This window comes from Diceros bicornis, chromosome 34 (genome assembly GCF_020826845.1).
Source record: "Diceros bicornis minor isolate mBicDic1 chromosome 34, mDicBic1.mat.cur, whole genome shotgun sequence".
NCBI lineage: Eukaryota > Metazoa > Chordata > Mammalia > Perissodactyla > Rhinocerotidae > Diceros > Diceros bicornis.
The window spans coordinates 23,712,296-23,728,527 of record NC_080773.1 but is presented as its reverse complement, the minus strand read 5'-3'; the positions used below and the strand labels follow the sequence as shown (position 1 = coordinate 23,728,527).

Here is a 16,232-nt window from a genome sequence, read left to right as displayed (position 1 = left end):
ACTCCCAGCGTCCTCCGTGCGGCGGCGGCGGCGGCGGCGGCGCGGACGTCGCCCGGGCCCCGCCCTCGGCTCGGCCCCGGCCCCGCCCGCCGAAGTCTGCGCGCGAATTCCGTGGCGCGAATTTGGGGTTGCAGTCGAGCGCCGAGCAGTTCCGGGTGTGGCGCCCAGGACAGCGGCGCGCGGGGCCAGCGCGAGGCAAGTGGGGGCGCCTGCGCGGGGCTGGCGGGGCTGGGGGGCGGCGCGCGTGTCGTACGCTCGGGGCCCATTGCTTCGCCGGGGCGGTCGGCTGCAGAGAAGCGGACGTGGGGAAAGCTGAGGCGGCCGAGAGCGTGGTGAGGAGGAGAGAGCGCCGGCAGCAGGCCGCTGGAGGGGGCGAGGGGCGTCCGCCGGAGGGAGAGGGCCAGGTAGAGCGTAGACGACGGCCGAAGCCGGTGGGACCCGACAGGGTTTGAGGAGAGGCCTGGAGAGGCGGGGCCACCCTGGAGGGGGCGTGGCCATGGAGGGATGAGGGGCGGGGTCAGGGAAAGGCCGTGGGTGGGCAGGGCTATCCGGACATTGGATGGGCTGGGGGAGGCGGGGCCACCTGGAAGGGGCACGGCCATAGAGGGGTGAGGGGCGGGGTCGGGGAAAGGCCGTGGGTGGGCGGGGCTATCCGGACATTGGATGGGCTGGGGGAGGCGGGGCCACCTGGAAAGGGTGGGGCCAGGGGAAAATTTAATAGTGGGCGGGACCAGGGAAAAGGTTGAAGGTGACGCTGGGTCAGCTTTAAGAGGTGGGCCAGGCTGGACTTAGTCGGGGCCAGGGAGAGGTCAATAGTAAGGTCCAGGTCTAGGCAAAATCTGGAATCTTTTGGATAAGGTGAGGTCTGGCCTTGTGTATGCCTGATGAGGGGGCGGAGCCAAGGAAAGGTGGATTAAGGGGCGGGTTGGACAGCAAGAAGGGGCCAAGGCCTGGGAAGGGGTCGGGCCACAGAAGAGGTTTGAGGGGGTGGGGCCGAGGAGAGGGTAGTTGAAAGGTCTGGGTTTATTGTTGCCCGAGGAGGTGGAGGGAGGGCCAGAGGAGCTTGGGGAGAGAAGAGAGAAGATCTTGATGTCTTTAGGTGAGGGGGAAGCTTGAAGGGTAACGGGGAGGGCACTTGGGGGGAAGAAGAGAGGAGCATTTGAAAAGGGGAGCTGGCATCTGAAAGCTGAGAGGGATCTGCGAGGGGAGACAGCAGAAAACGGGATTAAGGACGCCACTCCGTGGCCTCCATCCCCATTTCAGCCCGTTTGAATCTCTGACTTATTAGGGGGCCTGAGAAGGAGGCACGAGGGAGAGGCAGGAAGGAGTCGTCTCAGACAGACCTCCTTAATTTCATCTTATGTTAGGATCCCCTGGGAGCTCGCTAGGGCTGTGATTTCCCTGTCCATTCCCTGAGATTCTGATTCAGTAGGTCTGGGAGTGGGCTGGGGATGTTTTAAACAGGAGTCCCAGGTGGTTCTCAGAACCGGCATGCTCTGTTTCTAGTACCCGTCGTTGACCGGCTGTGTGGCCCTGGGCCCTGTCCCTGTCGTGTCTCAGCTTCCTCGGTTGTCTTTTGAGGGGTGCTGAGCTGTTTAAGCCTCGGAGGATGAGGGAGAGTAGCATATTTAGGGGAAACGTGTAAGGTATTTCCCAGGGGTGGGGTGTGCCTAGGGGACCAGACAGGTCAGGAAATGTGAGCTTTTAGTAACTAGAAGAAATGCAGACTTGGGCCTTCTGGCCTCTTGTCCTCAAACTGTTCACCACTAAAGCCCCTTTACATCGTTCCTCGTCACCATGGCCTCCAGGTTAGGAAAGATCCAGCTTGTGAACCCTAAATTCTTTAGTCATGATGTTTTGTTACCCCAATTTTTAGTAATCAAAGGCGTCTGTATGGGCCAGCGCATTCAGTACCAGGCACTGTTTTAGGTTTTGTGGCCATATTCCTGAACAAAATAGACAAAATCCCTATCTTTGTGGAACTTAACAGTTTAGCCCTGCACTGCTTAATACAATAGCCACTAGTCATGTGTAGCTATTGAAATTTAAATTAATTGTAAAGAAATGAAAAACTCAGCTCCTCAGTTGAACTAGCTGCATTTCAAATGCCCGGAAGCCATATGTGGCTAGAGCTGCATTTTTGGACAGTGCAGAGACAGATCATTTCTATCTTGCGGAAAGTTCTGTTAGAAGCACTGCTCGAGAGGGTGAGACAAATTCTAATTTGTAAGGTCAGGTTCTGCAAAATGCTGTGAAGAAAAAGAGTGAGGGGATAGTACAGCAGACCAAGGGTGTTGGCAGCCAGCCCCGAGCTCGCAGCACTGGGGTGGTGAGAGGTGGTTGACTGTAGGTTATCTTTTGGAGGGCGTGCCAATGGGATTTATTGGTAGATGAATTTGGGGAGTGAGAGAAAGAGATGAATCAGTAGTAACTCCAAGGCTTTTTCTTTATCATTATTTTAAAAAATGTTGCATAGAGTAAAATTTACTCTTTTGGGTGTATAGCTCTGTAAATTTTGAACCACGAGTGGAGTTGTGTAACCACCACCACAATCAAAATACAGAAAAGTTTCATCACCCCTAAAAATGATTCTTGTGCTCCGTTTTTGTAGTCAATCCTTCTCCCTGGCAACCGTTGATCCCTCTCCATCCCAGTACTGTATCAGTAGATCACTCCTTTTTATTGCTAAGTACAAACTTTAGTACATCCTACAATGGAATACTGTTCAGCGATGAAAAGCATTGTATGATGTACCACAGTTTGTTTATCCCCTCACCCGTGGAAGGACATGTGGATTGTTTATAGTTTTTGGTGATTATGAACAGACCTGCTGCTATAAATGTTTGTTTACAGGTTGTTGTGTGGACACAGAATTTCACACATAGGTTAAATACCTAGGAGTGGGATTGCTGAGTCTTATGCTAAATGTATGAGAACTCCCAGACTTTTCCAAAAGTGACGGTACCATTTTGCATTCCCACCAGAAATGTATGAGTTCCAGCTGCTCCACGTCCTCACCAGCACTTGGTATTGTCAGTTTTGTTTTTCAATAGTTAAATAGTAGGTACGTAGTGAACTCCAAAGTTTTTGACCTGAGCAATTGGGTAAAAAAAGCTACCAATGCTGAGATGGGGACTATTAGAGGAGGAATAAAAATCTGTGTGTGTACGTGTGTGATCTAAGAGTTTGGTTTTGGTCCCGTTGAGTTTGAGATGTTGGTTAGACATCCAGTTGGAGATATCAGCATAGACATTTTGGGGTCATCACAGAGTATGTTTAAGCCAAACTGGACGAGATCTCCAAGGGAGTGGGTGTAAACAGGACAGAGAGGAGGCCTAAGGATTGGGCCTTGGGCACTGTAACAGAAAGTGAGTTGCTATATTAGTTTTTTGTGGCTGCTGTAACAAATTACCACAAACTGAGTGACTTCAGGCAGCACAGATTTTATTCTCATAAAGTTCTGGAGGCCAGAAGTCTAAAATTGGTTTCACAGGGCTAAAATTAAGGTGTTGGCAGGGCTGCATACCTTCTGGCGGCTCTGGGGGAGAATCGTTTCCTTGCTTTTTCCAGCTTTTAGAGGCCACTCATGTTCCTTGGCGCATAGCCCCTTCCTCCATCTTCAAAGCCAGCATCTTCAAATCTCTGGCCCGGACCTCCTCCTTCCATTTAAAAGGATTCCTTATCATCACTTATAAGTGACTATGTTGCACCCACCTGAATAATCCAGGGTACTCGCCCCATCGCAAAATCCTTAACTTAATCACATCTGCAAAGTTTCCTTTTGCCATGTAAAGTAACATAGTCACAAGTCCAGGATCAGGACGTGGACATCTTTGGGGGCCGTTATGCTGCTCACCACAGTTCCTGTGGACGAACCATCAAAGGAATCCAGGAAATAGCGGACACTGAGGTGGGAGGGAAACCGTGAGAGTGTGGTATGAAGAAAGAATTTCAAGGGATCAAGGAATCAGATGTTTCACATGCTACTGATGGGCCAGGTAAGATGAGGAACAAGAAATGACTTGGATTCAGCAACCGGGAGTTCCTCGATCACCTTGATGAGCGGGGTCAGCAGAGTGATGTGGGAAAACTTGAACGGGAGGGTTCCAGAGGGGATGGGAGGAGAGAGACTGGAGACGGTGCCTTATGACAATTCTTTCTATGACTTCTCTGAAGAGGGGAGCAGGGAAATGGGGCATTAGCTGCAGGAGCATGTGGGGTCAAGAGAGGTTGTTTGTTTTCTTAAGATGGGAGAAATTACAGCAGATTTGTAAACGGGAGGGAATGATCAAGTAGAGAAGTTGATGCAGGAGAGAAAGAGGCTTTGGGTTTGAGGAGGTGAGGGGGCATGAGATCTGGCGTGCAGGCGAGGGGGCCAGCCTTAAACGGGAGCACAAATGGGTGGTCCGCAGGAACCGGCGGTGGGAAGTCAGAGCACATGGGTGCAGGCGCAGTTGTGTAAGTAGATGCAGCGAGAGCTTGTCTTTCTCCTGACTGCTTCCATTTCCTCAGCTGAGAGCGAGGGTGGAGACGATGTTGGCGGTTTGAGAAGCAGGTGTGAAATAAGGTCTGGGAGACCGGGAGAGTCGAATGGTCTAGAGAAATGGAGCAGCTTGTCTGGCAGCACGAGGGTCCCGCGGGGACCAGACACCCTCAGCCTGGGGGTGCAGGCACAGCGTAGGTGGAGAGTTGGGTTTAATCAGCACTGGGTTTTGCTGGGTGAGAGATGAAGTGGGGGAGGCAGGAACAAGAGGGCGATCCCAGATGATAATGGTGCACCAGAACCTAAGCTGAGTGAAGGAAGGGAGGGAGGATGTGATGGGGACAGGGATAGTGAAAAGAGGGAGGACTAACCATTGGGCTTGTAGACCCAGGAAGGACTGAGGAACGTTTGGGGTTGGGTTCCTAGAGGAAGTCGGCTGGAAAAGTAGGGGTGGTGGTTGGAGAATGGGCTGTTTGAAATTGAGATATAAACGTAGGAATCATCAGTGTGTAAATGGGATTTAACGCCAGGGCACTGAGCCCTGAGCTTCGAATCCAGAGTTTGGGTTTTAGGCAAACTGGTTTTATTTGTTCCTTCTTTCATTTATTCCCCTCTCCCTGTGTCTCTCCTTTGTTGGAGCACTGAGTCCTATTTTATCCTTTTCTTTGCAATCTGCAAGAGCAGGACCCGTGAGCTTCTTCAAGAGCGAGGACCGGGTTTGCTTTTCTCTTTGTCCCCAGAGACCAAAGGTCTTGGGAGACATGAGTTCAGTGAATTCTGTGCGAGGCTCTGTTCTTCCGTGTGTGGAGATGAATCCGGGGGCTCCCTGACTGGTTGGGAAGAAAAGATCCCAACTTTTACAAATAATTCACGTACAGGATAGGTTAGAACTTTCTAAGGTGAGAGATTCTTACCAATGCTTGAGATTTTTGAGGGAGAGAGGGACTGGGTCATCCACTAGGTTATTGATTTTCCTGAATTCTGAGCTTTATACTGAAATTATATATTTTTTTCTTAATTTAGGTTACTTTTTCTTCTTTGATGCCTATAAAAATTTTCAAACTTACAGAAAAGTAAAGCAGCTAGGATAACAATATGCCATCACCTTGATTTTACACCTATTAACATTTTGCTGTGTTTGCATCAGCTAATTTTCCGAAAAAAAATTTAATGTTTATTATAGAAGTTTCAAACATACACAGAAGTAGAGAGAGTAGTATGAATCCCTAATCACCCATTACCCAGCCCCAGGAATTATCAAAATATGTCCATTCTTTTTTTTTTTTTTTTTTTTTGCTGAGGAAGACTGGCCCTGGGCTAACATCTGTGCCCAGCTTCCTCTACTTTATATGTGGGATGCCGCCACAGCATGGATTGACAAGCGGTGTGTAGGTCCGCACCCGAAATCCGAACCTGCAAACCCTGGGCCACCAAAGTGGAGCGTGCGAACTTAACCACTACACCACCAGGCTGGCCCCAAAATATGTCCATTCTTATCTCATCTGCATTCTCTTTCCTTCCCCCTCAAAAAAAAAAAAACCCTGAATTATTTTAAAGCAAATTTCAGGCATTTGCTGAAATATTTTAAGTAATTTACAGACATCATGACATTTTGTCCCTATTTATTTCAGCGTGCTTCTTGAGGCAATAAAAGTATTTTCTGCTATGTGTTTCACACCTAACAAAATTAACAATTACTTAGGGAAATTTGAGGTGGTGTATGGATATGATGTGAAATAGTGCTATAATCCCTTTGCATTCTCTTCCATTTTGCTTTGAGGAGAAAGGCTCAGCTTGGTGCCAGGGTGTCTCCCACACATCTCCAGCACTTGGTTGACTTTGAACAGAGGGCAGCTGGCCTAGGCTCAGAGTCCTCAGCAGCCAGCGCTTTTTAACTAGAATTTAATAATCTGGCTTTGTTCGTTTTACTTATTTTTTGCGGCTGCCTCCGACTTCTGATGAGCGATGCTATTCTTCCGTCTATGGGAGGGCAGAGTGCCTGGAATCTGGATTTGAATCCCCCTCCTCTGCTTATGAGCTCTGTGATTCAGGGGAGTGATTTCACCTGTCTGTGCCTCAGTTTCCTTGTCGGTGAAATGGGGCTAAAAATTGAAAATGCTTCATCGGGTTGTTGGGAGGCATGGGGTAACAATACCATTGTTACACTTGTCTTTATCTCAACAGCCCCAAGAGCTGGGGGCCACCTCCGTCTTCCTCAGTCCCGGTACAGAGGGTACCCTACCTTCCACACCTTCAGAGTAGTTAGTGGTTAAGGACACGGATTCTGGAGCCAGACACCTGGCTTCAGATCCTGACTGCAACCCATTAGGCTGTGTGATCTTGAGCAAATTACTTGACCTCTCTGTGCCTCCCTGGCCTCACTTGTAAAGTCGGGCCAATAATGAATTGTAATACGTTATATGTAAATTAATTCACATAAAGCGCTTGGAATAGTACCTGGCACCTAGTAAGCACTCCAGTTAATAAAAAAGTTGAATCTTTTACAGAAAAAATATTAAATGAAAAAAAAATGCAACCCTTACATAGATATGGTAGAAATTGCAAAGGTGGTATGAAGAATGCCTGAAGTTTGTGAAACAATTTTTGGAGGAGATGGAGGTGAATCAGGCACAGCCCAGTTGCTCCAGAGCTCCACATCTGGTTGGAAAGATAAACTCTGACTGTAGTCACAAGAGCACACGTCGACATTATAAGTGTGACGAGAGAAGTACTGGTTCATCACCAGGAGAGGTCAGGGAAGTGAGCCGTCTCTTCAGCAGGAAGCTTCCTGGCGTTCTGTCCAATGCTCAGAGCTAGGCAGACAGGGACTGGCTGTGGGGGTATTCAGGGCATTCCCCAGAGGGAAGAGCCTGGAGGAAGTGGGAGGCTGGGAAATAAAATCAGAAAAGCTTTGTGGGGCCTAGATTTACCATTTTTAAGAAAATTGAACAATAATAAATATGCATGGTTCAAAATAAAATCAGGATGGAGGTATGCAGCGACAGGTCTGGGTCACACTCGTCGTCTTGTCTGCCCCCAGCCGCTTTTGTTGGTTTCTTGATTATCCTTCTAGATCTTCTTTTTGGAAATACAAGCAATACTGGTGAATACACGTGTTCTTATCTCCCGTGTCTTAGAAAATCAGAAGTATGTTATACACACCATTCTGCCTCCTTTATTATTATTTAAAATTCTACTTAATGTGTCTGTAAGTTCTTTCCGTATCAGTACATAGAGCTTCTTCATTATTTTGTTTTGAACTTTTTATTTTGAAATAATTATAGACTGATGGGCAGTTGTGAAAATAGTACATAGAGTCGTATGACTCTTGCACCATCTTCCCCCAGTGGTGACATCTTGTGACTGTGGTCCGATATCAAAACCAGGAAATTAGCACTGGACAATACTGTTAACTAGACTGCAAAGCTTGTTCGGTGTTTACCTGCACTCGCGTGTGTGTGTGTGTGTCTTATTTGATCCCGTGTACAGGTCTGTGTAACCACCGTCACAGTTGGGACGTGGAGACGTTCCGCCTGCACTCCCTGTGCTATCCCTTTATGGTCTCCTCCCTCCCTTTTGTCTCTCACCCCTGGCACCCGCTAGTCTCTTCTCCCTCTGGAGCTTTGCCATGCAGAGAACATTATGAAAATGGAATCGCGCGGTGTGTAACCTGTTGAGGTTGGTGTGCTCTCCGCGATGTTCTGCCGTTTGTTTCAGTTAACGCTGTGCCTTAGAGACTGCTTACCAGCTGATTTGTGTAGACCAGTGGGTATAATGTCACGAACTGCCATGTTTCACGGTTGTTGTAGGATATGACATAGTCACCTAAAAGCAATTTTTCACTACCCTTAAAACTTCAAACAAAACCAAACAAAATTGAAAAAAACCCTTCAGGTCTTCAGTGTGTCCTTTGTATTAGATGAAAAGCAGGCTCCGTATGGTAAAGGAGGCTTCTTGTTCTCTGCCTTGGAACTCTTTGTTCGCTAATAAATCTCACGAGCAAATCATTTTGGTCCAGAAAAATGGGAGTTTCTTCTTGGCAGGGAACCTTATGTTTCTGATCTTGTGGGTTTTTTTCTTCCCACGAGGAGGAGGTGTGTGTGCTTTGGGCTCTGCACGACCGGTATCCTCACCAGGTATTTGGATGTCTGTTTCAGGAGCAGCTGACGGCCGACGAGGAGGAGCAGAGGGGAAGGGAGAATTCTGACGCCATCATGCAGCGAAGTATCATGTAAGGACCCGCCCTCCCGTCTTGCACTCTCCGAGTTCTCTGCTTCTCTCTAACTCTGTGCCTTTTTTTTTAAAAGAGCTCAAGTTAGTCCTCAAGTTGGAATTTCCAGGAGTTGAGCAGTGTGGAAAATGGGGAGTGGGATATGGAAGATGGGTGGTCTATTAGCTGAAAGGTTTTAGTTGCAAGGTTCAGAAGCCCTAGGCCACTGGTTCTCAGCGCAGTTTTGCTCCCCAGGGAACATCTGGCAGTGTCTGGAGACGTGTCACAGCTAGGGGGACGGGGGGTCTGCCATTAGCATCTGGTGGTTAAAGGCCAGGCATGCTGCTAAACATCCCAGAATGCACAGGACAGCCCCCCACGGCAAAGAATGATCTGGCCTAAAAAAATCAGTAGTATCTAGCTTGAGAAACCTCATACTAACACAAGCTGGCTTCAGGAAAAAAGAAAGAGAATTACTTGGTTTGTGTAGTTGGAACCTTCCTGAGATAATGGCCTCAGGCTTGGTTGGATCCAGGTGCCAAAACTTTGTCACTGGGAACTGTCTCTCCATCATTCAGGTCTACTTTCTTCGACGTTGTCCCTACTCCAGCAGGCTCTCTTCCTTGAGCTTGTGGCACCCCAGAGTTAGCAATCACGGTGGAAGAGGGGGGGGTCTCTCTCCCAGCTGTCCCAACAACGTCTAGGGTCAGTTTCATTGACCCATTTTGGCCACATGCCTGTCCCCGAACCAGCCACCGTAGCCACAGGGATGCGCTGCTCTAATGGGCCGGGTCTGGGGCACGTGCCCACCCCGCTTATGGGTGGTAGGGCAGGCCCACGCAAATCATAGGCACGCAGAGAATTTGGGGGAAAGGGCATCCCAAGAGGAAGGTGGAAGGCTGTTCTTAGAAGTAGGGAGTGGATTCTAGACAGACCCCGACTGGACATCCACCCCAGAGACCCGGGACATGGTGGCTCACACAGATCCCAGCCTGTGTTTTTCTTGTGTGATAAGAAATCTGGGGATAGTCTGTTCTGGGCTGTTGCACCTTTGGTGGCTTTCTGCTTCTTCCTTTACTTAATACTTTTTCAATACCGCTACGGCCCCATGGCATAGTGGTTAAGTTCACGTGCTCTGCTTTGGTGGCCCGGGTTCACGTGTTAGGATCCCGGGCGTGGACCTACATCATGCATCAGCCATGCTGTGGCAACATCCCACGAACAAAAGAGAGGAAGATTGGCACAGATAGTAGCTCAGGGCCAGTCTTCCTCAAGCAAAAAAAAAAAAGGAGGAAGATTGGCAACAGTTGTTAGCTCAGGGCGAATCATCCTCACCAAAAAACAAAACAAAAAGATCAAATAAACTTTTTATTTTGGAGTAATGTTAGATGTACAAAAAAGTTGCAGTTAGTACAGAGAGTTCCAGGATCCCCCTCACCCAGTTTCCTTACATTACCGTGGTCCCTTTGTCACAAGAAGTTACCAACGTTGGGGCGTTACTGTTAACTAAGCTCCCCACTTTATTCAGATTTCACCAGTGTATGTATTAATGTCCTTTTCTGATCCAGAATCCACTCCAGGACACCATGTTGCGTGTAATTGTCATGTCTCCTCAGTCTCCTCTCGGTGACAGTGTCTCAGATGTTCTTTGTTTTTTATGGCCTTGACAGTCTTGAGGAGTCCTGGCTGGGGATCCTGGAGACTGACCCCCAATTCAGTTTGTCTGATGTTGTTCTCATAATTAGACTGGGGTTGTGGGCAACGAGGTGAAGTCGCCTCTCACTGCCTTGTGTTAGGGGTGACAGCCCAGGACGTCACAGGCGCTGCTGACCTCCCTCACTTGGTCAGGGGGAGTGGCCAGGTCTGTCCGCCATCAAGTTCCTGTTTCTCCCTCTCAGTACTCAGTTCTCTGGAAGCAAGCCACTCGTCTGGCCAGTCTCAAGTGGAGGGAAGGCACCTTGCTTTCTGTATCTTTTTCAGAGCACTTAATGCCTTCTGTCATTTTATATTTAGTTACTTAATATTTGCCTCCTCCACTGGAGTGTCAGCCCCTCACGGGGGACATCGTGTGTCTGGGTCTCTCCCTAGGGCCCAGGACAGGCCCTGGCACTTAGTAAGTGCTTAGTTAATACTTGTTGAATGAAAATTGGGGTGTGTCCTCTCTCTCAGGTCTGAGTCATGGTGGGAAAATTAAGAGAGTGTTGCCTCCTCTGTCTGAGCCTCACTTCTGTTATCAGTCGAAGGGGGTTGTTTGAAATCCTCTGTTACGTGCTGGGATGGGAATGGGCGTCGGAGCTGTAGGGTGTGGCACAGATCAGAGGGGTTATTGGTGCTGTCGTCATTCCCTGCTTTTTTCCCCCTTCCTCTGCTTCTCCAGGTCATTTTTCCACCCCAAGAAGGAGGGCAGAGCAAAGAAGCCAGAGAAGGAGACATCCAACAGCATCAGAGAGACGGAGCCCCCTCCAAAGTACGTAACGGGCTAGGATGTGGTGAATTTGTCCCTTTGTTAATCAGGACTCCCTTGGCTGTAAGTGTTACAAGCCCAGCTCAGAATGTCTCGGGGCCCCAAAGGGAATTTTTGACTCCAGTAACTGGTGAGTCCAAAAGTAGTCCCGCTTCAGGCACAGCTGGATCCAGGGTTTCAGACTTGTTTTCAAGGCTCTGTTCCACATGTGTTGGCTTTGTTCTAGAGCAGACGTTCTCCAGGAGGCAGAGAAGCTGGCCACTGGCTGCATTTTGATGCCGACTCAAATAAGTGGAAGTGAGCATTGTTCTCTCCTCCAGCATCCACATCACAAGTTCCCAGCAAGACCCTAGTTGGGTCATGTGATCACCCTGGATCAATCAGCTTGCCAGAGCCTGGACGTAACCTAGATTTAGTTCTCATCCCCAATTTGAGACCTGGGGCAATTAACTTCACTTCCTGTGTCCCAGCTTCCTCGTGTGTAACAGGGTATCATAATCTATATCAGGTTTCTGTGTGGGTTTGGTGAATTGACACACTTAGAACTTGCAGAACAGTGCCTGGTTCATAAAAGGCACTCATTATGTGGTAAGAATCAAGTCAGAATTTTTTTCCAACACTCTTAATTTTCACATCTACTCCTTTTGTGTATACATTGCTATATGTACATGCATATATAGTTTGGTTTTCTGACATTGTAATGTTTTTAAAATATGGATCATACTCTATATATCATGCCTCAGCTTGCTTTCTTCAGCAACATAATGACTTAGAGATTTTTTTCCATTCTTGAACACAGAGGACTATCTGATCCCTTTTACTTTCTGCCTTGTGTTCCATTTTAGGTTTGTACTGTAGAAATTATTTAACGTTCCCCTCCTGATGGATATTTAGGTTGCTTCCAATTTGTGGCTGAAACAATCTGTGCTGCAATAAATAGTCTATATGTGTGTCTCCTTTGGCACATGTGCAGATATTTTTTTCTAACACAGATACCGTATGTAGATTTATACATGGTAATTGTTAATACATCAACTGAGAGAAGTAGGCAAAGTAGAAATTTCAAGTCATCTCAGTATTCACTTCCCAGGGAAACTACTTTTACTAGTTTGAAGTATATCCTTCCACACCTTTTTTCTATGCCTGTATGCATACATGTACCTAACCCAGTTATTGACACAAAGTAGGTGCTCAATAAATATTTGTTGACTGAGTAAGTGTTTTCCACACTTATGTATTGGATAGCAGGGACTCTTCATTTTGGACTCTCTATTCTATCTCAAGTAGCTGGCACATGCCTGACATATAACAGATACTCAATAACACAGACCTTTAATTTATCTTTAAATAACAAAAGCAGGATTATTGTATATGCAAGTTGCACATATAGGCAAACATGTATTTTTTCCGTTCATTGAGTCATACTGTACATACTCAATTGTTCAGCAGCCCTCTGTGGAGCATGTTGTGTGTGCTAGGCACTGTTCTGGACCCTGGGGATTTAGCAGTGAACAAAATCAAAAGCAGCTTGTCTCATAGAGTTGACAGCCTACTGCTTTTTTTCCTCCTCAAAAGATCTCAGAGCCATGATACTTCATATAAACCCATTTTTTTCTTTGTAATGATGTTCCATAACGTGAGTGTACCTTGTTGACCTGATGAGGGAGTTTTCTCTATACCTGTTGGTCTCTTTGTCCAGACGGTGATCTCTGTGAGTGCAGAAACCCTTAGGAATCAGTGTGTCCTCAGCACCTTAAGTGACCTCCATCAGCGCGCATACTGCACTGTATTTTGATGGTCTGTGTTCCTCACCAGATTGGAAACTCCTCCTCAGCTATGTCAGGGGAGTAGTAGGGCTGCTTTAACAGCAACCAAAGTCACAGTGACTTAGTTAAGATAAAAATTGCCTTTGTCTCGTAAGATTCGGAGCTGTTTAGGCAGTTTAGGGCAGGTAGGAGGCTCTACCACTGGGTTGTCCTGAGACCCAGGTTCCCTTCCCACCCCTTCCCGCCCAGGCTCTGCCATGCCCTCGTCTGCATCGTCAAAATGAGTCAGCAAGTCCGAGTTACAGGGGTAAGACAACGTGAGGGCAAGCGATTGGAAGCAAGTTGCATGTGTCAATCATGGCCGCTTACATTCTATTGGTCAGAACCCATCACATGACCATACCTTGCTGCAGGGGACGCTGGGAAGTCCCCAGCCAAGGGCCACGTACCTAGCTAAAACTCAGGGGCTTGTATGACTAAAAGAAAGAGGATCTTCAAATAGATGTTGGAGTCCAGTTTCTGCCCTAAGTAGGGATTCCACTTGTTTCTCAGCATCGCCCATCGCCATGTGGACACTTTGGAGGCCTCCAGAGATGTAGGATGGATGGATGGATGATTAAGAGTATATGCCAAGGAGGACCTTAGAGCGTGTTCATTGATTGCTTAAAAGGAGAGGAAGAGAGTGGAACATAGTGAAGAAGCTGGAGTGTTAGGGGCAGTGGCCCCACTCTTCCTACTGGAACACCCCTATGTTCCCACCTTCCAGGGTGGCGCTGAAGGAGCGGAATGGAGTGGTGCCCGAGGGTGACTCTCCGGTGAAGAGGCCGGGGAGGAAGGCAGCCCGGGTCCTGGGCAGCGAAGGGGAGGAGGAGGACGAAGCCCTCACGCCCCCCAAAGACCAGGTAGGTCCCCGTCAGCCTGCGCATTTTTACTGGAAGAAACCATAATTCCCATTAGCCTCTGGAACTGAGTCCAGCAGCTGCTCGGGAGAGCTCTGGAGACGAGCCCCGGGAGGCGGCAGAGTTCAGTGGTTGTGCCCCGGGGCCAGTGGACGGCCTGATCTATGTGGTCGTAGCTCCACCGCTGCCCTGAGGTCTGGGGCAGGCTCCTGGGCCTCGGTGTGCTTCCCTGCCTCACCCGTAACGTGCAGCTCCCCGGAGCACCCGCCTCACAGGGTGGCTGTGAAGATGAAAGGGGTCAGTTCTCACACAGATCTGAGAATGATGCCTGATACAGAACAAGGGCTCAAAAATATGTCCAGCCTGTCCTGTCGTCAGAGGGCTTTTCATCTTCTCCAGTACATGGGCTCACTTCCTTCTGTTGTTTAAACGTCATTTAATGCCCGTCCATTGCTCTGTGGGTAACGTCCAAGGTGCAGCACTGCTCAGCCTGGCGGTGGTGAAGTTGGGTCCTGTCTCTCCGCTGCTCCACCCCCCCGTGTTGCAGCTCGGGCCAGGGCCGGTCCCTACGGAGACCTACAAGGTCCCTCACAGGCCGCTGCTTGCACCTCACCTGTGACTGTTCCTCGGCCCCCTCTGCCCCAGTGCCGCACACACGCCAGGTGGGCCTCCTGCTCCTTTCCCTGCCTGAACCTCTTTCCCCAGGGTACACACATGGCTCAGCCCCTCACCTTCTTCAAGGCTTTGCTCAGACGCCACCTCAGGGAAGCCTCCCCAGACTGCTTGTGTTAGTTTCCCATTTGCTGCTTTAACGATTCACCATAAACTTAGGGGCTTAAAACAACATAAGCTTGTTATCTTATAGTTCGGGAGGTCGGGAGCCTGGCACGGGCCTCGCGGGGCTGAATCGAGGTGTTGGCAGGGCTGTGGTCCGTCCTGGAGGCTCGGAGGGAGAGTCCATTTCCCTGCCTTTTCCAGCTTCTAGAGGCCCCCTTTTCTCCATTTTCAAGGCTGGCGACTCCGTGCCTTTCTTCTGTACTCACATCTCACTCTCTCTCCTCCCGCCGTTGAGGCCCCTGTGATTGCATTGGGCCCACCTAGATAATCCAGGATCATCACCTGTCTTAAGGGCAGCTGATTAGCAATCTTGATCCCCCTTCAGCTTTTATTTTCCTCTGCTTTGTAGCTGAGCATGTTCACAAGTGCCGGGATTAGGATGCGGACGGCTTTAGGAGCTGGGACTTGGCCCTGAGGCTCCTAGGGAGCCATGGAAGGCTTTTGAGCAGGAGAGGGACAGGTAGCCTTGGGTCCTGGGCAGCCTTCGAAGCATCCCTTTGGGGCCTGTATCCATTAGGGTCCAAATAGGAGACAGAAACCACATGAGTGGTTTGAACGTAGAGAACTTAGTGTGAAGAGTTGTCAGCTAGGTCTGCAGTTCTGAACTAGGTGACTGAAGGGATAGAAAGAGGACACCCAGGCATCACAGAGGTAGCAGCTGCAGGGTGCAGCTGCCACCCCAGGGCTGTGGAGCTGACATTCAGACCACGGTGGAGATGCTGGCTGGCGCGTGCTGGGGTCTCTGAGCTTGGAGGTGCCTGTGGGCCTGGGACTCAGATCTTGGAGGAAGGGGCACTGGGCAGAGGGTGCCGGTGTTGCTGGTGTCTGGTGGCACACCACGTAGCACCCTCAAGTGCTGGAAATACTGTAAATGGGATCCAGCTCGCACGGTCCCCTCCAGCACCCCATGTTCACGCTGCCTGACAGAGCTGGCCGCCAGAGCAGGAAGGGGTTTGCAGGGTCCCAGCATGACAAGAGAGGGTGGACAGCGTGGGCTTGGAGCTGAGGGGCAATCACTTAATAATGGGCACAGGGCCCTGCGAGGTTAGTTAGCAGTTGAAACAAAGACACAAATAACAATGGCTTAAGTGAGGTAGGAATTTATTTCTGTCTCTAATGAGTGTAAAAGTCCAGGATAAGTGTGGTATCTTGAGGTGTCGGAGAGCCAGCTGCTTCTCTACCGTTCCTTGCTATTCTAGATGCCCTTGTCCACGTGAGTGTCCACATTCAGCCAGTGGGAAGAGGAGGGCACTCCACTCGCCTTCGAGTGGATTATTTGAACCAAGGGAAGTGTGCGTCCTTTCCCCTTACATGGCATCATGGAGAAGTGAGGCTCACGGCCACGCCTTCCTGCAAGGGAGGCTGGGAAGTGTCGTCTTTAGTGGGGCCATCATATGCCTAGCTAGAAATCAACGATTCTGTTACTTTAGAAAAAAGAGAGTTGTTATTGGTGTCTATGATGGGGAGAGTCTGGGACCGTGAAACTACACAGGACGCGGGTGATGGCCCGGGTAAGAGGGGACAAGGCCTGAGCTGGGGCCAAGTGCCTCTTTATTCTCAGCTGTTTGGGAAA

General features: G+C 49.1%; 1 protein-coding gene across 2 annotated transcripts in view; it reads left to right on the top strand.

The window, feature by feature from the left end:
• The first annotated feature begins 116 nt into the window (after nucleotides 1–116).
• Nucleotides 117–16,232, top strand: part of LIG1 (DNA ligase 1) — a 48,447-nt gene continuing 32,331 nt past the window's right edge. The window contains exons 1-4 of one of the 2 annotated variants that reach the window (XM_058529723.1): nucleotides 117–195; nucleotides 8,641–8,714; nucleotides 11,071–11,160; nucleotides 13,690–13,825. In XM_058529723.1, the coding sequence (XP_058385706.1) occupies nucleotides 8,698–8,714; nucleotides 11,071–11,160; nucleotides 13,690–13,825 (243 nt within the window). In that variant the 5' untranslated portion in view covers nucleotides 117–195; nucleotides 8,641–8,697. Of the gene's footprint in view, nucleotides 196–1,080; nucleotides 1,100–8,640; nucleotides 8,715–11,070; nucleotides 11,161–13,689; nucleotides 13,826–16,232 lie in introns of those variants that run through there. The other variant, XM_058529724.1, reaches the window with a different exon arrangement.